This window comes from Dermochelys coriacea, chromosome 11, assembly GCF_009764565.3.
Source record: "Dermochelys coriacea isolate rDerCor1 chromosome 11, rDerCor1.pri.v4, whole genome shotgun sequence".
NCBI lineage: Eukaryota > Metazoa > Chordata > Testudines > Dermochelyidae > Dermochelys > Dermochelys coriacea.
Window position 1 is genome coordinate 71,789,961 of NC_050078.2, and position 27,169 is coordinate 71,817,129.

Consider the following 27,169-nt stretch of genomic DNA (forward strand, 5'->3'; position numbering starts at 1 on the left):
TCAGCCATACTTATACTTTGTGTGTGTGTGTAACTTTAAGAACCTGGGCTCTTGCCCTCCCCTGAACTTCTTCCTCTAAGGTTGGAGGTATGAAAATTACACTCAGTTGCATTAGTTCCCCCCCAGACACTTAATATAGAGTAGGTTAGACCTCCAAATACTTGTCCTTCCTGCATCTCCTCATCTCTTGAATCACACTTTCAAAATTTGAATGTAGTCATTTAAACTCTTTATAGTTAACTGCAATTGCTCCTACTCCTGCCACTGATTCCTACCACTATTGAGTAAGCATGTTGGATGCCCCAGGAACAATTATAGACCTTCATTCTGAAAACACTCATGCACATTGTGACGTTCTATACCTTGGGGGAGCGTGCTGTAACTTCCATATTCCTCATTTTCATATAATCCTGATCTTACATATAAAGCATGCCTTGTAAGGTATCGGGGGAAAGGTTATGATCTGCTAAAAGTAATTTCTCTATCCATATATGTCTATCATTAATGCATATAAAGTTATGAGAGTTGTGCAGTATGGTTATCACTAACACATGCTGTAAGTTGGGGGAATCAGCCAGATATTAGCTCCCCAGAGGCAACAGCAAGGAAAGTAACCAGCGCCCGGGTGGGATGTCAAACAATCCATCAACAGCCATTGTCCAGCAAGGAAGCTACAATGCAATGACTCACCTGCATGAGGCCACAACAGTAATGCTCATCCGACTCGGAAGTGGGGGAGCAAAGCCAAGTGGGAGGAAAGGACCTAATAAAAGGAAGAGACATTTGCCATGCCCTTCCCCTTTCTTCCACTTACATCTACAGACACCACCACACTAAGTGACTGAAGCGCTGATCAAAGGGGAGAGCCTGGCTGAAAAGCAACCAGCCAACCTGTGGTGAGAAACATCTAAAATTGTAAGGGCATTGAAAATATTAAAATCAACTTAGAATGCATTTTGATTTTATTGCATTTGACCAAATCTGACATGTTATGTTTTGACTTATAATCACTTAAAATCTATCTTTATAGTTAATAAATCTGTTTGTTTATTTTACCTGAAGCAGTGCATTTGGTTTGAAGTGTGTCAGAGGCTCCCCTTGGGATAACAAGCCTGGTACATATTAATTTCTTTGTTAAACTGATGAACTTATATAAGCTTGCAGCATCCAACGGTTGTGTCTGGGACCGGAAATATTGGCTAGTGTCATTCAGTTGCAAGTAGCTTACATGCCAGAGGCTGGGCATGAACAGCCCAGGAGTGGGGGTTTTCACAGTAGAGCGAGGTAAGGCTGTTTCCCAGAGTCAAGGATTGGAGTGACCTAGCAGATCACCAGCCCGGATAACACCAGAGGGGAATGTCACACACATATTTAATTTTACTACTATATGTAGCCCTACTGAATTCCATGGGACTACCTGGGATAGTAACGTTAAGTATGTGCATGAGTATTAGCAGGATCAGGGTCATAATTATGACCCTCACCCTAATGGGTTATGCATCCGATGAAGTGAGCTGTAGCTCACGAAAGCTTATGCTCAAATAAATTTGTTAGTCTCTAAGGTGCCACAAGTACTACTTTTCTTTTTCCTAATGGGTTAAATCCACTTCTGATGTAACTTCACAAACTAGTACATATTACGCTAATGACCATTGCCTAATAACGAAGGAAAGGGAGCCAGTCTTCATGATGTCTTTATGACAGTTCCTAGTATACATCACAACTAGCAGAGATTTTCCTTTAAGATTAAAAGAAAAGTCAGCAGTCAGAATTTTGTTTCACTCTTTCCTTGGTGGCTGGAAGCCATTTTTGCCCACAGGTCCCTCTTTTTCTACAAGACAGGGGTGCAGTGCCCTTTCAAGCTTGTGGGAAGAAAATCGTAGCAAATGGGCTAAATGAAAAGTGAGTTAAGGGCCCTATGCTGCCTGGTTAGTAAGGTGGGGATGGCTCAAGGCCCTCACTCCTCTCCTGTGGTCCCTGGGCTGTGGCCAGGCACTCCCCTCAGCACAGAAGTTGCTCCTTCTAGAACACAGGGAGCATTAGCCACTCTGACAGAGGGAGAAGAGACTGTAGAAACTAATGACTGGTTTCAGAGTAGCAGCTGTTTTAATCTGTCCGCAAAAAGACCAGGAGTACTTGTGGCACCTTAGAGACTAACAAATTTATTAGAGCATAAGCTTTCATGGGCTACAGCTCACTTCATCGGATGCATAGAATGGAATATATAGTAAGAAGATATAGATATAGATATAGATATAGATATACAGAGAAGGTGGAAGTTGCCATACAAACTGTAAGAGGCTAATTAATTAAGATGAGCGATAATATATATTAATTAGCCTCTTACAGTATGTATGCTGACTTACACCATGTGAGGATCTGCCCCTCGTTGTTTTGATGTCATTCTTTTCCCTCCTTTTTCTCTTCCTTAATGTTTTATACTTTATTCCCTCCCACACACACACTTCCCTTCCTTTATTTAGATTGAATGTTAATGCTGGAAAAACAGAGAAACATGTTATGATCTCCACAGACATGAAACCGATCCATAACAACATGCTTCCAGTAATTTGTCATTATCTTACACTTATCTGATACTATTTTGCCTTACGTTAACATGCTTTAATTTTTTTTTTAAATCAAGAATATAAAAAGAAACTGAATAGTAGCTGGCGCAATGGGAGAACACTTGGTATTCTCCACAGACTGGGGAGAGAGAAAGAAGTTATTGTAAAATGGAGTGGACAGTTGTATGGGCAGTTCTGGTTGCACTGGGATGCCTATTGTCAGCTCTGAAACAACTTGCATTTGAAATGTTTTAGCCTGAGGAAATCCACTGTTCATAAATCAAGCCTGTAGTTGGGGTACAGTCTATAGGCCCAGACATCCTAAAAGATTTATAACCTCCCCACTGCAAATTGATTCTAGATACACACAGCTAGGAAAGTACAACAGCGTATTATGTTCTTCTGTGCTGGAGTACCCCTTGAGTCTCATTGGTTTCCGTTCATCTGAGTCCCCAATTCTAAGAAAGTGTACAAAACCCCATTGATCAATTGGCTGAGCTGTCAGGGCACAGCTAATGGTGTTCTTGTTTGTGCCAATCTTTCCTATCCCAGTGGTTTTATTTTGTTTATCTCTTGCACCTGGGTTAATTGCTGCAATCTACTGAGTCACTTGGTGCAATGGGATGTAAATGAAGTCGGAAGAAAGGGGGAAATATCTGGGTGGGCTGTTAATACATTAAGAAGAACAGGGCCAGCTGCATCCTGCTGAAAAGTATAGTATATACTTTAAAAAAAATTAAAGCATGTAAATTCAATAGCAGACTCAAATTGTTAAAATTTTTGCTGATCATTCTAGTCAGTCAGAACATCCCCATCAATATCCTGAAGAAATAAACAAATACAGAGAGCTCAAGCCATTATGTCCAAGATGGGAGACCTTACTAAAATATTATCCTGTCATCTCCATAGCCTCATTACAATTGCAAATATATCATTCAGTAAGATAAAATGCATAGGCATGAGGAAACAATATGATTGGTTTACAAAGATTCCCGCCCATACACTTATGGATGACAAAATCACACAGGTTACAGCTGCTTGGCTTCTTCATCACAACAGAAAATTAATACACAACTGCATTCTCAGTCCCAATCAGACATAATTCAATTGTATCCTTGTCCTGCTCCTTTACTCTTGAATGTGTTAATAATCCTTCTGCCAGGTACCAGTGACAGCAACAAGGGCCAGGTTGAATGTATCTCGGGGTCCTTCTCTAAGATAAATAGATATATGATTCAAACCCCACCCAGAACAGTACTCTTGTTTCTGTCTCTGGAAAATAAAAATAAAGCTTTCCTTGTCACGCTTACAGGAAGTTTTTTCCCCACTCACAAGCGCTCGAAAGTAATTCAGAAATATGGAACACAGGAATCTTTAATTTGGGGAGAAAGGCAAATGCAACCAAAAGAAATATGAAACAAAACAATGATATATATTTATATATGAGAAACTGAACAACCCAAATTAATACACCAAGAGTCTGGTCATCTCCCAGTCCAGCTTATGGAGCTCCACAACTCTGTATCACCACAAACTCCACGCACTAAAAACCCCACTCACAGGTTGAGTTAATCTCAGTGGTAACCAAAGGATATTCAGGGGCGGCTCTCCTCTGCTTGTCAGCTCTAGACCTCAGAGAACCATTCTGCCAGATCTGACTCCAATGAGCAGCAACCTAGTCCAGTCCAGTGCTTCCAGGTCTGCCTCCACCAGCTGAGTGAGCTAGGACACGGTGAAGTCAGCTCACTATTGCCACCACTGGTCTGGTCAGGGCTTTTTGTGGAACCAGCTCTACTCCACTGCTGCCAGTGAGGCCTCTGCACAGAGCCAGCTCTACTTCTCCATCATTACTCCAGACAGACTTCTCTATGGAGTTTTTCACTGGGGTTAGGGAATCGCCATATGGGGAGCACAGCACAGAACTGGACCCTAGGATAAAATCCCTATTCTCTAGATCAGAATTCTTCAAGACAAAACTTCCTATGTCTTTGTTGAGGCCAAGCTTTGTTATCCAACCAAAGTCTGTTTCTTGTTCAGTCAGGGTGATTCCTCACCCATGGCATATCTTGCACAGTTCTATGTCCTTTAATGAGCACAGTACCGGCAACAACCTATTATCACCTTTACACATGAAAACATTTCCAACCAAAATAATAAAAACTCAATAGTGGAATTATGGGTAAACAATATTACAATTCATGTAAATGAAGTTAGCCAGAGCTGGGTTTTCCACTTCTCCCCAACAGAGGGAACAGAGAACTCCATCCCTCTAGGTTTTCTAGCCAGGGTGCTTGCTTTAGTATTTGGGTGAAGTAAAACTTTACTTTCAGCTTTAGATACAAATCTCCTCAGAATTCTGAGGGAGTCAGGTCTGTTTTTTTAGTTGCCACTCTCCTTACCTTAGAGATTTAAACCTTGTTATTTATTTGTATTACAGTAACTGAGAGGCCCCATTCTCCTAGGTGCTATACCATCCACATAGTGAGAGGCAGCCTTTACCCTGAAGAAAACACAGTGTAAATAAACAAAATAGATAAAAACAGTATTATTAACCCCCATTTTGCATGTTTCTAACTGAAGCACAGGGAGTTTAAGTAACTTGACCAAGGTCACACAGAAAGTCTATGACAGAGCCAGGAACTGATGCAAATCCCGAGTCCCAGCCCATTGTCTTAACCACAAAACTATACATTCTGTCATCTGAGGTCCTTTCTCACATTATTTTCCTACCTTACTAGCTGTCATGCATCAGCATTTGAGAGACTTAGGATGAACAATGAAAGCAGAGTTCCAACCCATTGTACATGGCAGTTCCTTCCTTAGTTCAGGATTTCCAGCATGTCTCTGAGACTGAGTGCTCTTTTTAGAATACCTCTTTAACCATTCCTATATTCCAATTTCCATCTTACAGTAGCATGTTCCAATATACTCTATGTTGGCACTGTAAAAAAAACCCAAACAACTAGTGCTGATATAGCACTTTCATCAGTAGATCCAAAGCACTTTTCAAAGGGAAGTGAGTATCATTATGCCCGTTTTACAGATGGGGAAATTGACACATAGTGAGGTGTAATAACTTAAGCAAGGTCATCCAGCAGGCCAATGGCAGAGCTGGGACTAGCACCCAGGCACTTATCTTCTAGGCCACACTACCTTCCTTTATCCCCCCACAATCATTGCTATTGCAGCCAGCCTAGAAAGACTGGCTTGTAATAGAAGCCTGCTGTTATTGTCACAGCCTGTGGAAATACAAGCAATTCCTTGCAGAACCTACAATTTCCAAGATGCAGATGATATAAATGTCATGTCCACATTTTGCATCTTATTGCCCATGAAAAAAAAAATCACCACCATTGTAACCTTTAAACTCCTTTTTGATGCTGCTGCAGCCCAATTCCTGACAGGAGAATAAAAGGGAGAGCTTAACATTTTATTTTTTTAAATTGTAACCACCGGACATCGAATCATGCAATAAGCGTTGTGACGCCTGATGTACATTCCTTAGGTTCTGATCCTGCATTGACTTCAGTGGAGTTTCACATAGGCACAGGGGTCTTCCTATGCAGAGCTCATTGCTAGACTGGGGTTGTTGTTACAACTATATTTTGTGGTGAATGCCAACAATTTCTAACTTTTTTATGTTTTTAAAGCATAATTTTGAAACTCCTATTTCTAAAGCTGCTTTACTAGTAGAGACAATAAAAAAGAGCTATGGTTTAATTAAGTAACTCTGCTTTAAAATACATTTTAGCTAAGTTTTTTAAAAATCTTTTTGGAATTAAAATGCACTTCAGTGCTTGCATTTGTGAGATATCCACACTTCTGGAGTCATGGAGACATTCAATAACTATGCTACCAATTGTGTGCTAATCAATGCATATAGCTGCAGCTAAGATATTCTTTTCTTCTTTGAATTAGCACTTATAATAAGATGTGGACAGAAGCCCAAGAAGCCCTCAACGGTCTGCTCCAGAGGGAGATAGAAGATAAGCCCCTAAAGGTACAGAAGGATCGCATAACAGTGTTCCAGATGTTAGCCACCTTCTACATTAAATATGTTCAAATTTTCTGTAACTTGGAGACTGCCTACGACCAGATTGTTCACCCACAAAAACGGTTAGTGATTCGGCAAGTGCTGGAGGGAGTGATGGGCCGTATCCTGGAGCTAAAGAATGAAATGGTGGAGCTGGAGAACTCGGAGTTTCATTACTTTGATGATATCCTGCAAGATCTTAAGCTGTCCCCTGTAGGTATACTTTAATCATAAACAAGTTAGGAATATATTCTATATATTCTATATTCTAATGTAAATTGCTTAATGTCAATGAATCTATGCTGATTTAGACTACCTGAGGATCTAGCCTAGTATTTACCAGAAAGTCAATACTATTTAACAGCACTGGGCTAAATTCTCTGTTGGTGTAAATTGGCACAGCACCATTTATTTCAATGAAACTGCCCCAATTTACATCAGCAGAGAACTTGGCCTACTATGTGCTCACTAGATTACTGCATAGTCATGTATTTCTGTTAAAAATAAAGAATATATTCATTTGCGAGTGAGCTTTTCACATGGGAGCAAGCTTTTAAAAATGAATCTGCTTGATCAATATGTTATATTTCAGTATGTCTGGAATATTACCAAAAATGTATAGTTTTTAATTATGGTTATGTCTTTCCTTTATGTCTGACTTGTTCTGCTTGGTCCTAAAGTGAACTCATGCTAGAATAAGTCAACTTCTATGTTAATAATGGCAACATTGCAAATCGACCCTGATTTTACTGTGGGGTCACATAGGATGGTCCGCTCAGGACCAAGCCACAGCTGATGTCAGAGTTCAGTGTGATTTGCCTTTTGCTTCAAGGTGAATTGGTTTGAGCTCATGACTCATGAGTGTCTCAGAGGTTACAGATAAAACTAGGTGGGGAATAGACTTGTCCTGTGGTTAGTTCTCCAAACTGCCACCTGAGAAACTTTAGTCTGCCCTCTCATTCCAAAACTGGAAGGGGTTGGGACCACATTCAATATCTAGGGAAAAGGATTGCCTGATAGTAACCCTTCTATCCAATTTAAGAGCAGTTGTTTAAAGGACATCCCAACTAAACCTCAACCCTAGTAAATACAGTGGAACATCAGAGTTACAGAAACCTCAGGAATGGAGGTTGCCCGTAACTCTGAAATTTTCATAACTCTGAACAAAGCACAGTTTGGGCTCCAGATCCAGCAGCTGAGACTCCAGGCCAGGATTCAGCAGCAGCTGAGCCCCCTACTCAGCCACAGCATGAATTTGCAAGCTTATCCCCCTCCAGGCGGGGGGGGGGGGTGTGTGTGTGCAAACAGTATGTCCCCCTCCTAGCCGAGGGGGGCGTAAAAACAGTGCTCCCCCCCACCCGGTGAGGGGCGAAAGCTGCGCAGACCCCAGCACTGCTCTTGCTCTGCTGGCTCCGGGCATGGGGGACAAGCAGTCCAGCTGTGCCTATCTTTAAGATGCAATACAGGCACAATACAGTACTTGCTTTTTTGTTTTGTTGTGTGTGTCTGCTGCTGCCTGATTGGTTACTTCCGGTTTCACATGGTGTCCCATTGACCGGTCAGTCCCTAACTCTGGTGCTTGTATCTTTGAGGTTCTACTGTATGGCCATAATATGGATCCTTGAAGACTGAAGGTATAAAAACCAGATGAGAAATAATGGTGATTTGATTGATAATTCCTTTTGTTTCTGACAACTCTACCTGTTGTCAAAGTTGGGTACTGTAGGTAACAGCTTTCTAATGGAAAAGTAAACAAAGGTATTGTTTAAATGATTACTATTTTCTGGATCCTGGTTATAATGTGAAAGAAATTTCCTAGTGGTATCTTAATATATTATAGAATTAGTTCTTCGGTTTTTAGATATGAAACATGTTGCAGCTTTTAACTGATTATTTTGCCATATAAATATGTATAGTTCAGTGATTGCTACTTATTTCAATCAACCATCTTTCTGCTATTTTATTCATAGCAGAGAACTATTTTGACCACCAGAAGACATATTGGAGAATATAAAGGCATCATTCAGAACCTGATAACTCAAAATTTATTAGATTGAAAAAAAACACAATTATGGACATTACTGTATTTTGATGATTTATAGGTAAATCAACCAAGCGAGAAAAGTTGATGAGTTTGAAATGTAACATTATTAACATCAGGTATTAAAAAAATGAAGACGAATTCTCGTCCCTCTGCCCCACCTTAGAACTAACAAGGCATGGTGTAGCTGCTAAGTGAAGATAGCATTGAGATGCTTGGGGAGGGTGGTTTAGAACTATTCTCAACTGTTGATGACAACATAGACTTGATTATATTTTTATCTGTAACATCCTTGGCTCCAGTACTAAGGTCCTGGTCAATGCACACAACAAACTCCATATATTAGATGGGACTTCCCCCATCTTTGCACCAGGGCCCTTACTTTCATCAGTTGTGAAGGGCTTGTAGTCTAGCAGTTGTGATAACAGTGAGGAATATTCAGAATTGCTAAATCCCAGGCATGTTACATCTTATGGATGATACTGAGGTGCACTGGTTTTATTTTTGGTATGCCACTCAAGAGTTTGAGCTTTATCTTTCTCCAGTTATCTGTGCACCACCTTTCTCTAGTTCACCTTCAGACATGGAATCTATCTATCTATGGTAATTATACAGATACTTTTTAATGTATTTATCCTTACTACACCTATGTGAGGTAGGGTATGGTTAAAGGCTCCATCTGTGACTTGATGTTTGTGGACAAATATCACAAGCCTATTGTTTCACAATGTTGTGTCCTACAAAGTGCTTGAGAACTAAGACTGTCCTCTTTTGGCTGCCTAATGCTTGGTGCTAGGCCTTTACCTCCTCGTACTGGGTAGAAGTCAGTTAGGCTGTGGGATTGTCTTATAATCAACCATAAAGAGTCTTGTATCCTTGAAAAACTGTAAAAGTGTTGATTACTCGATCATTCTAGGGAGTAGCTCATCATTCCCAGCATAGAGATGGAGTGCACATCTCATTTCAGATTTTTACAACCAAACATTGCTTCATGTCTGAAGCAGAAAGTGCTCCCTGAACCTGCTAAATGGAACAGGCTCATCTCATCATTGCTGGGGCCATCAGAACAGAAATCTGCAGACAGACTTGGAAATAATAGCGCATACATTTCCCTTCTCTAGGAAAAAAGGAGCATAAGTGAGATATTCATATAGGAACAGGTGAGGAAAACCAAGAGAACAACTTGTGACACAGCATGCTATTAAGAGCAGTCAAAAATTACGATGGAAGAAGCAGAAAACTAGGCCAACAATATAGTCAGAAAACCTCTCAGATCAGGCCTCTGCTGTGATAGAGACAATGATGTAAAAGAGGCAAAAACTCTCTATGCTATGACACAAACCCAGTCCAGAGCTTTCCCTTACATACACTACCACAACAGGGGGCCTGGGCTCCAGGACAGGAGCCACTAACAAGAAAGCTAGATGGGCTTGCTACTCACATTTTTTGTAAGATGTTGATTTACAGAAACTGTTTTCCTTAGCATTTGAGCCTTCCATCACATTCTCGCACTTTAGAGTTCACAAAGCACAGAAACATACAGTATATCCCAGGATCTTTAGGTAGACATTGGTGGGCATCCAATGCTGTTTTAGTGGGCATCCAGTGCCTTTTCACCTCGCTGCTTGTGCACTATACTCTTGCCCATATCTGAAGTACTAGCCAGGGTTCTGTAGAAATAAAAGCAACAGTCCATTTGCTTGAGTGAATATTTTAGCCATTTCTTTAATAAAATCTTTGTTAATGACACCATTGTGTTCCAGGTCTATCAGGAGTCCAAAACAGAGACTGCTGTCAATGTGTTTTCATGTTTGCAGTGGCGTAGTAGTCATGTTTAGTCCCAGAATATTAGAGAGACAATGTGGATGCGGTAACATCTTTTATTGGACCAACTTCTGTTGATGAAAGAGTTAGGCTTTCAAGCTTACCCAGAGTTCTTCTTCAGTTCTGTATAAGCTCGAAAGTCTGTCTCTGCACCATAACTAGTTGGTCCAATAAAAGATATTACCTCACTTACCTTGTCTCTCTAATGCCTTTTCATTAATTTGTACTTGCCATTAAGGACTGCTAGTGATAGCGTACTCTTGGAAGAATTGCCTTTCTTCATAAGCAAGGTTCTAACGATCAGTTGTGCTATTCAGTAATGCCTTGGCTTCTGCTAATTCGTAGATCTTTTGGGGGTTCTTCTTTCTCTGCATGTCTCTCAAAGAAGCCCTCTTCACTTCTCGGCATCAGTGAGTAATCCTGTAAGAAAACAATCAATGGAAATGTGAGACAGTTGTAATTTTTATGATACAAGTGAGTAAAGTCAGACTTTGGGGAGACATTTCCAATCATTTTTGATTCTGAGAGGTGATTAGATACTACAGGGATAGGGACCTTAGAAATATTGAAGAGGCTAGATAATTAAGCTGGTATTAATTCCTTGTAATAATAACAATGCAATATAGCTGATTTGTTTTCCAAGATGTTGATTAAATAATGTGGGAGGATCATACTAATGAGTTTATTAAAATAAGTGGAAGTCATTGTCTGTACATTTTTTAAATACCAGCAAACCCTGAAATGTTCAAAATAGTTGCTAATTTTTTAATTTGTAATTGCACAATTTTAAAAAATACTGTGGAAATCTGTATGAAACTGGATTCATTTTTTGTTGTTGATTTAGACCTTGAGTAATTGCAAAGTAATAGCACAGCAGCTGTTACATAGGTCAAGTCACACAACACTCCTGGAAATTCAAGAATCTTTAGGCCAATTTAATTAGTCTGTAAAGGAAAGGTGTTAAGGTAATAAGCAACATGGTTTTAAACAAAGCTCTAACAGTGTCCCATGAATATTTCTTTCCCCTAGGAACACATAGAAATCCCTATCCCAAGGTATTTTATTAAGGAGAAGCTGAAGGTGCTGAGAGAGAGGGAGAAAATCCTTGCTCAGATTTTAATTAATACTGGATTGCAAGACATCAAACCGGTTAGTATACCATAGGTACTGTAATTATCCAGTCATCTGCCTACCCTTTTACTTTGTAACTGAACATGTTTTCACACATATGAGTGAAGCAGATACATTTTCCCCATACCAATCTATAATGAAACATTGAAGTGAGAAATATTTTTGTAGTATATATTTAATCAAACTGCATTGATGGGTCAAGCACAACTGGAAAGAAACATAATGTACATTTCCACCAGGAAGGAATGTCTTCAATCTGAGCAATATTAACAATGGTAACTTTGCAAAATAATCTGGCTTCATTTTATGCTGTGAAAGTAATAGAAGGGCAGCATTATGGCCCCAGTTCAGCAGGGTACTTAAGCATATGACTAACTTTTATTGCACAAGCAGTCCCACTGATTTCAACTTAGGCACATGCTTAAGTACTGTGCTGAGTCAGGGTCCATAACAAGAACAGAAATCACAGGGAAGGTTGCATAACTATTAGCATTCTAATCTCCCATTTTAATTGTTTATAACATTCTGAAAAATTCCTGTACTCTTTTCTGTATAGCTATGCTGCTGCAATAGCTAGGAGAAGAAAACTGAAATTTGGCATTGAGACAATCGTTAGAGAGGAGAAGTGTCTTTGAACAGCCTGGTGAAAACTGGTTTTGAGCTGATGGAGTTAAGATTCTTTGCAAATAGAGTGCTGCATATGTGCAGTACTCTTTGGAAGCTTTCCTGCCCTATAAACTACTTAAGTGCACAACTGTGCATTAATTCTGGCTTTACTTAGAGTCATAGACTTTATGGCCATAAGAGATCACTATGATAATATAATCTGACTTCCTACAACACACAAGCCATAGAATTTCACCCTGCGGTGGAGGAAATTATTCTTCCCTACTAGGTACGTGAGACTCTCAACACCAGTAATTTGTGGTTGAACTAATCTGGGCAGTGAAAATAAGAAGTTGAGCGAGGGCTCCTGTGCATTTCATAATGAGCTAACAAAAATATTCATAGGCAGATCCTGAGTCTCAATCCCTGCATGTCTTAAAGTGTCAAGTATCAGAGGGGTAGCTGTGTTTGTCTGTATCCACAAAAACAACAAGGCACCTTAAAGACTAACAGATTTATTTATTATATGCCTGCATCTGTAATTTTCACTCCATGCATCTGAAGAAGTGGTTTTTTACCCACAAAAGATTATGCCCAAATAAATCTGTCAGTCTTTAAGGCGCCACTGGACTCCTCGTTGTTTTTATCTTAAAGTGTGTTTGCCTACCTGTGCTCTGCCCACCTCCCTCACCAAGAGTGACCTACTAAGGATGAATCTGCCTGGTGTGGAGCCAGATTACATTGGAGTGAGGACTTTACACATCGTGTACTCTAGTGTAACTATAGGGCAGGTCTCTTTTGACATGCTACCACCATGTGAGGCATGTAAAGCTGAATAAATAATCTTTTTTTATTAACACCGTTTATATATAACGGTAACCGTTTATATATAACGGTGGGAGGGATAGCTCAGTGGTTTGAGCATTGGCCTGCTAAACCCAGGGTTGTGAGTTCAATCCTTGAGGGGGCCATTTAGGGATCTGGGGCAAAAATTGGGGATTGGCCCTGCTTTGAGCAGGGGGTTGGACTAGATGATCTCCTGAGGTCCCTTCCAACCCTGATAGTCTATGATTCTATGATTCTATATTTGTCCTGTGCTCTACTTCCAGTTAATTCTGTCTACTTATTTCCTATGCTCAACTACTACCACTGAGATTACTGTTGAATCTTCTGCACTTTAGTATGCATCATAGTGAACCATATACATTCAGGAAATTCTGGTTGTCTGCTAACAAGCTTCTGTATTCCCATATGCATGTAACAAAAAACTGTTAAAGAGCATGCATTAAAAATTAAATAGTTCAGCAGGGGACTTTTATGAATATCATTTTTGTGTACTCAAAGATTATGTATTTTTCCTTGTAGGGAGAACCAAGTTTAAAATTTAGTACAGTGAGCTCAACTCAATATTTGTATACAGAACTGTATCCAATTGAGGATGTCAATAACAGGAGAGGGGGAAAAATTCTGCCTCTCCAGCAGGTGAACTCTAGACCTCATGGGCATATCCAGAAGCTCCTATCTTCAGAATTTAGGAGGGAAATAAGAGGAAGTCAATATACAGCTATTAGTTTAATAGAATTTAGCCATACTGATATTTAGGCTTATTTCTCAAACAAAATAAAAGGTGTAAGTTCTTTGTTACAGAAACTACAGTAAGAACGATTCTTACTTTTTATCTCTATGTCATCAGGAACTCCTTGCCCCCTCAAAATGCTACCTTACCAAGGGTATGATGGTTATAGCATGTCTGGTTCACTTTCTCCTTAAAATGCTTTTCAGGTTAAAATTAAGATCCTGGTACAATTATCAAAATGCCAAACTGTCAAAACTAAAATTAGGGGGTCCTGAGGTATGGGTTTCGCCCTCTTTGCATTGGGGCTACTTTTGTCTTGGATGGATTCCACTAAGATATCATTAGTTATTCAATTTGCCAACAAAAGTAGAGTTAACAAAAGACACATCTGAATTTTCAAAATGATTCAGGGAAATAACTCTGAGGATCTACATGTTCTGATAACAGGCCCATTTATCTGTTTGTTTTTTGCTGTACCACAGAAGAAATATGTAAAGCCCTTGCCTCTTGAAGAAGTCATTAGAGTAATCCAGATTTCTGAGAGGGCTCGGCAGGGTCGCCTAAGGGCTACATTCATGAAGCAAATCTACCTGGAAGAAAACAGAGAAAGACAAGCCAGACTTCAGGGAGCGAAAGGTCCAAATTTGGATGCTGCTGCACTTCGTATTCAAAAGGTGAGTCTTGTTTCTGTCAGAACAGTGCTGGCAGAATTGACAATGTGTTTTGTTCACAAGAGCAGCGTGAACAGAAATGAACCTCATGATACAGAACATTCTGAATTGGCATTAGCCTAATTGTGTAGCTGGTTGGAACCCCATTACATGGGCCATTCCAAACAAGACTGGATAAAGCACTAGAAATGAAACTGAAGGGAACAGACCTGTAGGGGCAGTCCTCTGATTTCAGTGGCCCAAACTGTCCTCTCTGATCCACACCCCAAGATCCAAGTGTATCATTGGTGATTCATGTGTTTGGGGAGTAAAACTTGCTGCTTTTTCTGGGGCAAAAGAGAGTTTGTCTCTAAATAGAAAGAAGCAATCCTGCAAAAACTGAGACAGTGTAGTCAGTGTGAAGTTGAGCGGCAGGCCATTTCGAGCTAGGATCCATATGGTGACTACTGCTGTGTGTTGGCAGGATCACAGAGCTCAGTGAGAGCAGGAATGGACCTAGATCTAAACAAGCTTTCAACAATTATGCTTTTAACATGTGCTGGGAGGAGGGGGAAGAGCAGACTTCAGAATTTGTTTAAAATAATACAGCAGATGGCGACCTGTTCAGGAGTAATTGCTTCAATTGTATATTCTGTTTTTCCTTCCTCTGTTTGTTTTTCCCTGTGCCTCCTGCAGTAAAGGAAGCAGTAACAGGGCCCATTTATCTCATTAGAGTCGTGTTTACAATTCAGGTTTGGCGTGGATTTACCCAGTGGAAGAAAACAGTGAAAATGAGAGAAGAGGAAATGATATTTCTGGGGATGGTAAGTTTTGCTTCCCAAAGAATATAAAATGCATTCAAGATTGTATTCTGTTTTCCCTTTGGTTTTTTGTAATTTAACAATAGGGGAGAACAAGACATTCATTTTCTAAAACTCTCCACATATTTTAAAGAGGTCTTTAAGACCAAAGAACTCAAATGAAATGACTAATGGTGTGGCAGTAGGACAATCTCACTTCTGCTATAAACTCTTATGATATACATTAGTGCCATATCTACTGCATATGTGAAAACAGACAGACTTTGCTCCAGGATTTGGGGGATATGATCCAGGCATGGCAGAGCAAGGTACTCATGTTAGCCGGTCTTCTATTCATAATGCCTCAGGACTCAAGACGCTTTATTCCTGAAGCAGAGTTGAACCTGTCAAGTCTTCTCCTCACACCATTTTGCAGGCCCACTCCCATTGTGTGTGTGGTTAGGAAGGGGAGTAAAAAGCTGCCAAATAAATATATCCCTTAGGATATAGGCCCACGTGGGAGGGAGGACGCAAAACAGCACCTCAGAGCTCCTGGCATGAGGAGGCAAAAGAGGAAAATAAACATACACAGTGATCTTTTAGACCAGGAGTGGTGGAGAATAGGAGGACAGCCTAGGGAAGTTTCCCCCTCTCCCATAATCAGGGAAGGTAGACCATCTCCTCCCTGCAGAAATAGGAAGGAGTGTGTTCCCCCAGCCTCTCCATGTCTCGGCTATAGAGCTTCTCCAAGCAACTGGAAGCAGCAGCTATTCTACATAAGTCTTGTCTGTGGGAAGATGGGTAAAGTCAGAGAAGGAGAGGACATGAAGGAAAGCTATTCCCTTCATTCCTTGAAAACTCAACAAAATTCCATATTGCAAATTTGATCTGTCCTTAGAAGCAGCAACTGGTGCTCAGTAGCCTATGCATCTTGTTGGTGCTGAATATAAGTGTGCCGTAAATTATAGTGCTCCCAGCAGCTAGCTGGGAGATGGGATAGAATCTCCCCATACCTTTCTAGCTGTCATCCATTCCCTCAAATGCATTTGTCCTGGCCCTCTCCACTCCATAGTGTTTATTTTATATGACACAGTATAGGTGCCATGGCCTCCACGTCCCCTTATCTACTACAACAAGGCACTGTTGGTACTGTGTTCAAATAACAGTCTTTTACAATACTGCCCTTACAGTAATATTCATTCTCATCATGTATTTTTTTAGATGTATGCATGACTTTTTGAACTCTAGAGCTATTAAAATATCATCTAAAATAATCAAAATCAATATTCCATCATTGAAGCATACCTTCTGCTTCCCCCAAAACATGGGTTGGACAATTTTCTTATCCAACAGTGAAGTTATAATTAGGCAGGTTATTGCTTTATGAAAACTAATTCTACCCCCAACAACATACAGAAAAAGAGCATTACTTAAGAATGTTCTTCAAAACCTAACCTACAGAAAGAAATTTGAATTGCCCTAAGCCAGTGGTTCTCAACCTTTTCCTTTCAGAGAACCTCCCCCCCCACACACACATGTTATAAAAACTCCATGCCCCTGCTCCTGCCACAACTGTTTTCCCGCATATAAAAGCCAGGGCTGGCATTAAGGGGTAGCAAGCAGCGCAGTTGCCCGGGGCACACGCCACAGGGGGCATTGCGAAGCTAAGTTGCTCAGGCTTTGACTTCAGCCCCGGGTGGTGGGGCTTGGGGCCCCAGGCTGCAGTCCTGTGCAGTGGGGCATCAGCTTTCTGCGCTGGACCCTAGCGAGTCTAACGCAGGCCATGCTTGGTGGACCCCCTGAAACCTGGTCATGGCCCCAGACCTCTGGTTGAAAACCAGTGCCCTAAACCAGTGGTTCTCAATGAGGGGTACACATACCGCTAGGGGTACACAGAGGTCTTCCCTGGGATACATCAGCTCATCTAGATATTTGCCTAATTTTACAACAAGTTACATAAAAAGCTCTAGCGAAGTCAGTACAAACTAAAATTTCATACAGACAATGACTTGTTTATACTGCTCTATATACTATACCCTGAAATATAAGTACAATATTTATATTCCAATCCATTTATTTTATAATTATATGGTAAAATGAGAAAGTCATTTTTAAGTAATAGTGTGCTGTGACACTTTTGCATTTTTATGTCTGATTGTGTAAGCAAGTAGTTTCTAAGTGAGGTGTAACTTGGGGGTATGCAAGACAACTCAGGGGGTACAGTAGTCTGGAAAGATTGAGAACCACTGCCCTAAGCTATATCAAGATGAATGGCAAATTCCTCTCTTATGGATTCTTTTCTAACATTTCTCCTGTGCAGTTCCAAAGAACACTCATTGTGGCAGATGAGGAGTGAGTGCTGATTCTGCTTTCTGTTGAAGTCAATGAGAAAACTCCCCTAGACTTCAGCAGGGGCAGGACTAAAATGCTGGAACACTGGGATTTAGTGAACATAAATGTTTTAGAAATGATGCCTTTCAGAACTCAAGGGATCAATCGTTATTATATTCTGTATAAACTAAAAGTCTAAAAGTCTTAGAGAGGGCTCTAGTCTCTAGAAGATGATGGAGGAATGGAGGTCACAGGTGTGATTGGGTATACAGCTGCATCCTCTTTTCACTGTGGCCTGCACACTGATAAGGGTGTGAAGACTGCAATGTATTATACCCTATGGGAAAAACTATACATTCATGGGGACAAGAAGGCTTAAAACCTAAAACAACATCCAGATTCTTCACTTTCTGGCCATTTTTTAGGAGCAATAGAATTGATGTTTGCAACACTGTTCTCTGTAAAGCCATTATTTGACATCAAATATCTAATCGGAGGAGATGGAGGAAATGAAAACTGCTTTGTCTTCCAATGTTTTCATATTTCGGATTTGTGTTTTTCCTGCATTTTTAATGCCACATTCCCATCTATGGCCTCTAAAGGAAACAAGTGGCAAACAGGCATCAAATCACGTTGATGGATCAGCAGAGATCTCCAAAGGTCAAGCCCCTTTGATGTATGATCATGTCAGCCCTCTAAAAAATGATCACAGGTCTTCATGTATAAACATGCTGAATTTGCTTTTCTAATACTTTAAGACTTAGGTAAATTAGAAGACATGGCCATCTATTATTTTAAGTCCATCACAAACGAGTCAGGACTTATACTGCAAGAAATATACATTCACTTTTAATTATTATTTTTAACTTATTTATAAAGTACTGTAATTTACATGGGGCTTTGCAGAAGGAGTTGAAAAACTTTAAATTATTAGTAATGACTTTTGGGCCATTCAGTGATATGGACCTAACAAGAATATACACAAAGAAGATAGTCCAAGAGCCATCCTAACTGACTCTGAATTAACAGTGCTCATGCAATTTGCTGTCAGTGCTTATGTCTCCATGCTGACAGAAACACTTTTTGTTAGTTTTCTTTAGTTTGAGTCTATTTCTTATTTTGTTTGATGACAGAGTAGAAGTCCATGTTCCAGAGATTTTTCTTGGCTCAAGTACAAAGTCTTGTTGTTATTATTATTATTTATTAGAGCTTAATTACAGAAACAGCATGATTCCCTCAGCACGTTTTTCTAAATCTCAGATAAACCATGATCTGAAAAACCTGCTTCATTTGTAAAAAGAAGCAGGCCTGGCCAGGAACACATATATCTTTATAACTGTCTCCTGACTTGCTTCATGGTCTTCCTCATATTCCTGCCATGGAGCTGTGTATTAGCAGCTCCACAGCTAATTCAGCAGTCAACGTTCCATTCAGAATTCTACGTTTGACCCACTCTGACTTTGGCATAATAATTAGATTGTCCTGAAAATGTACATGCCTCGTCCAGAAGAAACCTTTATTTTCTTCCTCCGGCCGTGTTAAAGTTACAGGCCAGCCATATGCCTTGCTTCTGATTTTTTTAAAACTAGTAGCTAATTTCTCTTGTTTATCGATAACTCAAGAACAGCTTAGTGTTAAGACTTCAGTCATCAGGGGCCAGATTCACCAGTGCGCTGTGGTTGGTTTGTGTTGGTCCAGTGATCCAAAGCAGCCATAAACCCAGCTTAACTGGCTGGCTAACCCATGTTTGTAGCTGCTTTATTTCACTAAAGTGGTGCAAAGGAGCCAGAGCACAATGCTAAACCTAGACTCAATTCTTTTGCTAACACAGATGTGCCTTCCATTGAAATCAATGGGAGCTGTGCTCAGAATAGAGCCAGATCCTGTGAGGTGCTACGTGCCTCTAAAAGTCAGCGAGAGTTGAGGGTATCCAGCACATCTCTGGAGATTCCCATCTCCTAATAGGACTCGTCTTTAAGTGAGGATATATTGGGCTCCCCTTGTACTCAATAGTCTCAAGACACAGGCTAGCTTAGAGGAAAATCTGTTAACATAAAAAGTTATTAAAAATTATTTGCAAATTGACTAATTCTACACAAGTCTGGTCCATGGGAAGAGAGGAGAAGTCAGAGAAAGAGAGGACAGGAAGGAAAACCAAAGTACACACTCTGGAAACTCAACAAATTTCCATGCTGCAAATTTGCTCTGTCTTTGGTAGCAGCAACTGGTGCTCGACAGCCTATGCATCTTGTCAGTAGAGAATATGAGCGTGGAGTAGCTATATAGGCACCCAGGGACTATTTGAAACCAGGGTTGATGTGTGGATTTCACTATGGATTGCATGAGATGAACGGCTCAATCCTGCAGGGTGCTCCGCACGCTGGACCCAATCTGGCAAAACTCTTCAACACATTTTTAACTTCAAACACAAGGAGTTAGTCTCACTGAAGTTAAGTACTTCACACGCTGAAGTGGTTTACAGGACTGAGGCCTTATTTGTTGGACATGTACATATTTATATGTACTGTTGTGCTCTGCTAGGCAACTTTGACACTCCGCTTTTATACAATCATTTATGCTTTTATACAAAGGGAGTCTAAGGTACAATATATGCTAATACACAGCTTTTCCATATAGTTTTAGAGGATTTTTTCCCCTCCTTTCATGTGGATTTTCAATTGAAAGACATTATGTGCTCTTCAGTAAATAACTATGTTCTCTCCTCCTTACCTCTTCTAAACATACCCTAATTTAGGCATGTTGGCTTGGGAAAGGGTTATATTTCTATCTGAGGAAACAGCCTGGAATTTCCAAACAATTTTTTATCCTTTGAATTCCTAATAAATATATAACATTTCAGCCAGTCCAAAAAAAAAAATCAGTGTTTCCCAGAATAGTCTTCTGAGTAAACATTGGTGTCTGTAGCTAAATAAATAATTTGATTGGATATTGCAAACTGTATAAATAAGTAGACCATAAAATAATTCTCCAGCTCCTGAAGTGGATAAACAGGATAGCTGAAGGGTGCCCCAAAGTCTGTTTTTATTAAACCTAAATCTAAAATGCTATTTTGGCTTGATTTATAGCCTACATTTTGATTGAGAAGTCAGCACAAAGGGGGTTTTGTATTATTTCCCCATAGTTATGTGTTTGCAAAATCTGAAGAGTGCTATCCTAGATTTAATGTGATTTTTTTAATGCGTTTAGTGTCAAACTCGTAAGATATTGGAAAGCAACACAGAGTCATCTCCGTTATTTTCTGCTATTGCTCCTTCTTTTTATGAAATTGTGCTAATATTTAAACAACTGGCTTTTACAATCAAAAACATGCATTATCATCTTTAGTAAAAGAAGTTTGGCAGCATGCCCAGGATTAATATCTGAAATAAATACAACCAGGACTGTACAAAATAACATCATTATGAATAAAAATAAGGTTTTTTTAAAAAATTCCACACCAAATGTAATGTTCCTTTTATCTTTTTAATAAGTACTGTGAGTTTCATAATGATATAAACTGAGCCATTTTCAATATTTTTCTACCAAGACCTCCTACTACAAATAAATACCATTGTTTGACTGCATGTGACAATGACTTTAATTGGCAAAGCTATTGGAGTGAATCATATAGTGGGAAGCTTTAATGAATGTAATACATTTTGCTTTGTGATTCCGTTTTGTACCTAATTTGGGACTTCAGTCATATAAATTTATATGGTGCTTTGTATTGTGCTAAAATGGAAGATCTATGAACAAATGCTTAGTAAGATAAGAGACTTGTTTGAAATCTATTCTCCATTCCTCCAAACAAAATATATTGAGAAATATAGAAAAACCCTAAATAACCAATGACACAGTAAGCTTGTTAAAAGAATTTCCAGACAACCAAAGTTTAAAATTCAATAGAATAACTGACATGAGAAAAGAATAGACTTCTAGAAGGCCGAATCATGAACTCCTCTACTTTGACTAATAAGCAGTTACACATGTAGCGTCATTTACTTAGTGGAACTGTTCATATGAGTAAAGGCGCCTATAATCGGGCTCTGAATAAATATATATTCTGCTGAGAAATATCTCTTCTGCTACAAAAGTGTATTATAAAACTATGTAAATGCGGAGTAGCTGTATAGGCACCCAGGGACTATTTGAAACCAGGGTTGATGTGTGGATTTCACTATGGATTGCATGAGATGCACTGCTCAGTCCTGCAGGGTTACTAGTTTAATGGGTATTTGTTGTACACGGCTCTGTTTAAAGAATACAATTTTGGAGAAAATTATCCAAAAGAGAATCCATACAGCAGAAATCCCACGAAAATGTGTGGTTTGAGGTCTGCAAAAAGAGTCCAAGATACTGTGTCCTGAGCAAAATACCTGATAATAAAAGTACAGTAAATTTACCTTTCAGGCACGATAGTCCTAAAATATGAAATAAAATAAAATATATTTATTTACTGAAATTAAGACTATTTTCCCTCTTAAATGTAATCTTAATGGAACATTGAAGAACAGTTAGTTCCACAGCATGGGGCATCCTAGATGCAGAACTATAGCCTCAAGCACGTTCAGCCTGCCTGCACCCCTCTACGTGCTTCGTAATGAACAATGAAGCAGCCTGTGTTGGAAAGAGCTGTTGAGCTGACTAAGCATAAAGAGTGCGATTTTCCCACCTTGAGACGGTTGTCTGTATAAGCCAATTCTCAAGTGAAACCCGTACCATTGAGTGAGCTTTCCTCATGTTGGCTTACCTTGAAAAATGCAGGGAACTTCTACTGCTCGGCTTTTTCTTTTCATAAAACCTAAATTCTCTTTAGAAAACACAAAGAACACAACAGCAAGCATCTCACTCAGTGTACTTGTGACTGATGAGTTGGAAAAACATTCTTTTAGACAAATGTCCATTTTGCCTTATTAATTTAAACAAGGATTTTAAAGACAAAGCCCATCAAACATTAGATAAGCATTTTAAGTTAATGGGCCATGTAGTCCTATTTTCCCACAAACTCAGGAAGCTTCATATTATGTCCTATTTTTACAGCAACATCAATTATTAATATGTATACTTTTGCTGACAGAGGACCTCACTAAAAATGTGAGTTTCGTTATCCAGTTCTGGGTCATTAACTATGGAAAGCTTGTAAATATAATGGTTTATTCACATGGGAAGCCTTCATTAAGATGCATTATTCTATAGCTGATGTGGCTATAGTGCATTATTGAATTCACTGTCTCCGTCTAATATTTGTAATTTGTTTTTAAATGAGTTGCTGTTTATAAGGCGAGTTAACAAATTTGAATTTTGCATGGCCAGAGAAATTTCTTTAAGATGGAAAAATGCTTCTGCCCCCAAGGAAAAGCTATTTATTAGTGTCTGAATGCAGAGTACCTCCCTAGGAGTCAAAAGCAACCACATTAAAAGCATTCAGAGAAACAACATAGAAAAGAAATTGGCTTTTGTTTTTAACAAGTGCATTAAGTATATAGATGATATCTATGAAAACTTTAAGAATTCTGGGGACTGTCAATAGAATATTGATCTGGAATATTGTTTGGTAGTATTCAAAGATTGTCATCTGAATACTGTAGTAGCTGGGATTGTTTGAAGTCATATTGTCTTGGAGGACAGTCACCACGAAAGCAGGGCAACCCCTCCATCACGTTAATGTTTACTTTCCCCTGCATCCTGGGATGCTCTAGGTGTGTATGTCATGCCTCATGTCTCCTTTGTAAGTCTCCTGAACATCGACCTCTTTGAAAGGAGCATGCAAAGAAAACTCAGCAGGGCTCACCCTGCTGGGTTCTCTAGGTGCTGCGTCATCTCCAAGGTCAGTGAGGCCTTTAGGTGGGATTTAGGGACATATGTAGGCCCCAAAGTTTGAAAATAGGTTTCTTGATACTACCTCAAACAGGTGACATTTAAGATGACATAAAAAACAAAACTTTCAATACAAAGAGAACAGCCTAAGGTCCGCAGAAACAGAGCTCCAGTAATGTACCATCTTATTGGCTTTGTTTCTTTGTAAAGCAAGAGGACAGAAAAAGTATTCTCTAATTCACAACTGTACCATCATTGGCAATGTTCAGCTCATTTTTCCTTTCATTTCATTTCAATTTGAAAAGGCCGGAGATCCTAGTTAAAGATTTTGTTTTAAAAGTAGCTAAAATTTTTGTAACTAGTGTAAAAAACCAACATACTTTTGTGACTAATGTAAAAAACCAACATACTCAGCACTGTTTCCTTGTGTAGTCTGTCATTTTCCTTTGTTAGCTGCCTGAGTCTTTCACAAAGCAAGAGTAGAAGAAAAACCCTTTTTAAAGAAAGTAGGGAAATACGACTGTAAATGCGCAAAAAAAATTGGTTGTTGAACTCAGGAACCAGGATATAGTGGTTATAAAGGATATAAACTATAGTGGGTTTATTTTTTTTAAAACTCACTTATGTTAAGTTGACACTGTTCTTTTTAATGACCCAAGTGATGGGGTTTCTAACATTTCCCTTGGGAGACTATTCATATCTTAGTAAGTCTCGATGCCCGGAGTTTTTTCCTTCATGTTCAGCTTTAATTTTCTTCTTTTATTTCATCCCTTCATCCTTAGTTTTACCCTATCGACTAATTTCTGTTCTTTGTTGTTTATATCCTTCACATATCTGTAAATTTATCATTTTGTCATCATTGTGATTCGTACTTAGACACCAAGATTAAATGAACTTTTTATAGATTATGTCTCAATTTTACTTATTGCTTAGCCAAGGTGTACATAACAAGCTCTTTCCACCTCCTTCCTTTTGTGTCAATCCTTTCCCTGCTAGTCATAGACCTAAGTTGATATATTGCTCTGTGTGAATATTCTTTGTGGTCCTTCTGCTAGTTTCCATATTTAAGCCAATCTGAATTCATTTTGAAAGATCCTGCGACATATTACTGGGCCTAATTCACCATGTGCTTTGCCTCCCCCCACCCCCCTTTTTCCCCCCTCAGTATAATTCCATTGATTTCAACAGGAGTAACCCAATGGTGAAGCAGGTCGATTGGATATATGTACGTAACGTTTTACTAAAAGCCAAATATGCATTACATGATTTTTAAATTGCAGTTCATCACTCTCCTCATTTTCCTTGAGAACAGATGCCAGCTTGTATTTCTGACATGTGTAAACCTTGTGGTCTTCACTCACAAGCAGAATCATAATGTATGTGCCACATCAGACTGCCATGAATCCTTCAGTAGTCATTTGTCCTAGCCCCTGTTGCTTCTTATTTCAGAATCTCTCTCCCACTCCTCTTCTATAATTCTTGCTTATTTGACCCTTCATATTTGAGTTAGCTCCGTCTTCTCCGTGATGAAAACAGTCAAGCAGCAACATGTCATATCAACTGCTGCCTCTTTCCCCATTTAAATATACTATTTCCACATAAGTAATTACTGTAATTTAATTTAGGAAATATTAAGAAAAGAAAGAAAGGAATCTGGATTGATGGTCTTAGATATATCATAACATCTAATGAAAGTAAATTTTATAATTTCCCCCCCTTTTTCTTTCATTTATTATCAAGACATACAGAGGATGCTCACACTCTCCTTGGTATAAGTGGCACATATTGTTACTTTCTAATAAAATAGTACCCAGGAATTAACAAGAGATAACAGAATAGTTCCTGCAGCAAGAAGCAGCCACAGCAGATCTCCCTGCCAATGGCTGCCCTTTGTATTAGTAAAGTAGGAAATTTCCCGCTGCCCTCCCCCTCTTGCTCCAATAGGCCAGTTCATGGACTGGGTCTGCCAAGGCCTGGCGAGCTGGTTTAGACTATACGCTAACACACATTCCTCATAAAGAGAGACACTAAGTTGCCCCAGATCAGAAAAAATGCATGTGTGGTTCTCTCTCTTTCCTATCAAATCCTTATGCTCAGAAGGGTCAGAGGAGAACCCCTCTCTGCTCACTGGGAAATATTCAACCATAGCCCCAGATTCCTCCATTCATGGGGTTCACACCCCCAACTATTTTCCACTCACACTCCCAGTTCTCTCTCCTTCCACCTTTCTTCTCACAGCTCATGGATGAAGAGAACTTTGAGACATAAACAATCATTCCAAATAAAATTACCTCTAGTGAGGGTCCAGCCAGAATCTCCTTTTTGAAAGGCCTCTCCAACAGGATACCCACTGTGCTGTGCCACAACAGTACCTGTAAGCCTGTCTATTCACAGAAACAATTATGGCAATCTATAAGAGCAGGATGCAGTAGGATAGAGTTTTGCTGGCCTAGCTACACAATATCAGGCCTGATGTTACTTCCCTGGCCAATACTTCTACTCATGTAGGTTGCCTTTGAGAACAGCATAGGGAACTGATCTGGAAAATACTTACTGACACAGTAGGAATATACTTTCAGTTTATAAATGATCACACAATGGAAAATACAATCTAGTAAAGTTTTATCTCAACCCCACAGTTGATGTTTTTCATACTTCTTTGATTGCACAAATGAAAGACTTTCATTTGTATCTATCCTAAAATGCATATATAAAATCAATCAGAAAGCTGAGCTTATTTATTCATTTTCATAACTCTTTATTCTGACTTCTAAGCACCTAAAGTTCTCCTTGGCAGGATTATCTAATCATGGGAAATTTGGGGAGCTCCTTTTTTATTATAGTGTTTGGATTTTTATTTATGAATATATGTTTTACTCAAGGGAAGTGGATTTCCTAAAGGAGTTTTACCAGCTGTCACAGAATACCAGGAAACAACTGACCAAACAGTGCATATAAAAAATGGTAACTGAACAAATTAAAAACAATGCTGTCTAATTAAAAAGAACCACTGGGAAATCCAAACATTTGAAAATTCAATTAAAAAAATCTCTGGCACCCTTCTGACATGGATAAAGTTGGCATTTGCTGCACAGCAGTCTTCTCACCTGTCTTATTGAGATCCCAGGATCCCACGCTGGAAGGATTGTTTTTGTACATAGCAATTTTGTTAATTAAGGTTGAAACACTAACAATAGACCATTGTGTGTATCCAGGCACTTTTTATAAGCAGGTTTTCTTTTTTTCTTTCTCTTTTTCCTTTTTTTAATTTTTCACACATAAAACAAGGCTTAGAGAACATGAGTATCAACCCAGCATTCCAACATACGTTAAATTTCTTTAATTTGTACCTTTTATTTTGAACCTCGTTCTCCCTTTTCGTTTTCAGAACCCACCTCCTCAGTTCCAAAGGATTAGTGCTTCAGTAGCACGTGCCCAGAATGTGGAAAACAAGAGGTGTGAGGTCCAGGGGAGACATGAGACTGAGTACGAGAAAGCTCTGGTATCCATCAAGACCCATCTGAGAGAAATAGAAGGTCCTGACATCAAGGAAAGTCTTCAGGAGCAGATCCGCCAGTGGTTCATTGAGTGCCGGTGAGAAGAAAGAAAATACTTGCTCTGTAGCAATAGCATTTGCCTTTGAGGGCCTGATTCTGCCAGCATTATTCTGAGTAGCATCTTTAGTTCCAGTTGGACTACTCATAGAGGAAGGACTACTCGGGGTGAGTAAGGATCACAGAATCTGGCAGAGAGATTAAAATTCAGGACACGTTTAAACTCCACTTCAGTTTGT

At 39.4% G+C, this 27,169-nt stretch overlaps 1 protein-coding gene across 1 annotated transcript in view; it reads left to right on the plus strand.

Moving 5' to 3' along the window:
• IQCA1 (IQ motif containing with AAA domain 1) overlaps nt 1-27,169 on the plus strand; it is a 163,539-nt gene that overhangs the window by 10,767 nt on the left and 125,603 nt on the right. The window contains exons 2-6 of the mRNA XM_038421943.2: nt 6,486-6,813; nt 11,495-11,614; nt 14,261-14,452; nt 15,181-15,252; nt 26,765-26,970. Of these exons, the coding sequence (XP_038277871.1) occupies nt 6,486-6,813; nt 11,495-11,614; nt 14,261-14,452; nt 15,181-15,252; nt 26,765-26,970 (918 nt within the window). The remainder of the gene's footprint in view (nt 1-6,485; nt 6,814-11,494; nt 11,615-14,260; nt 14,453-15,180; nt 15,253-26,764; nt 26,971-27,169) is intronic.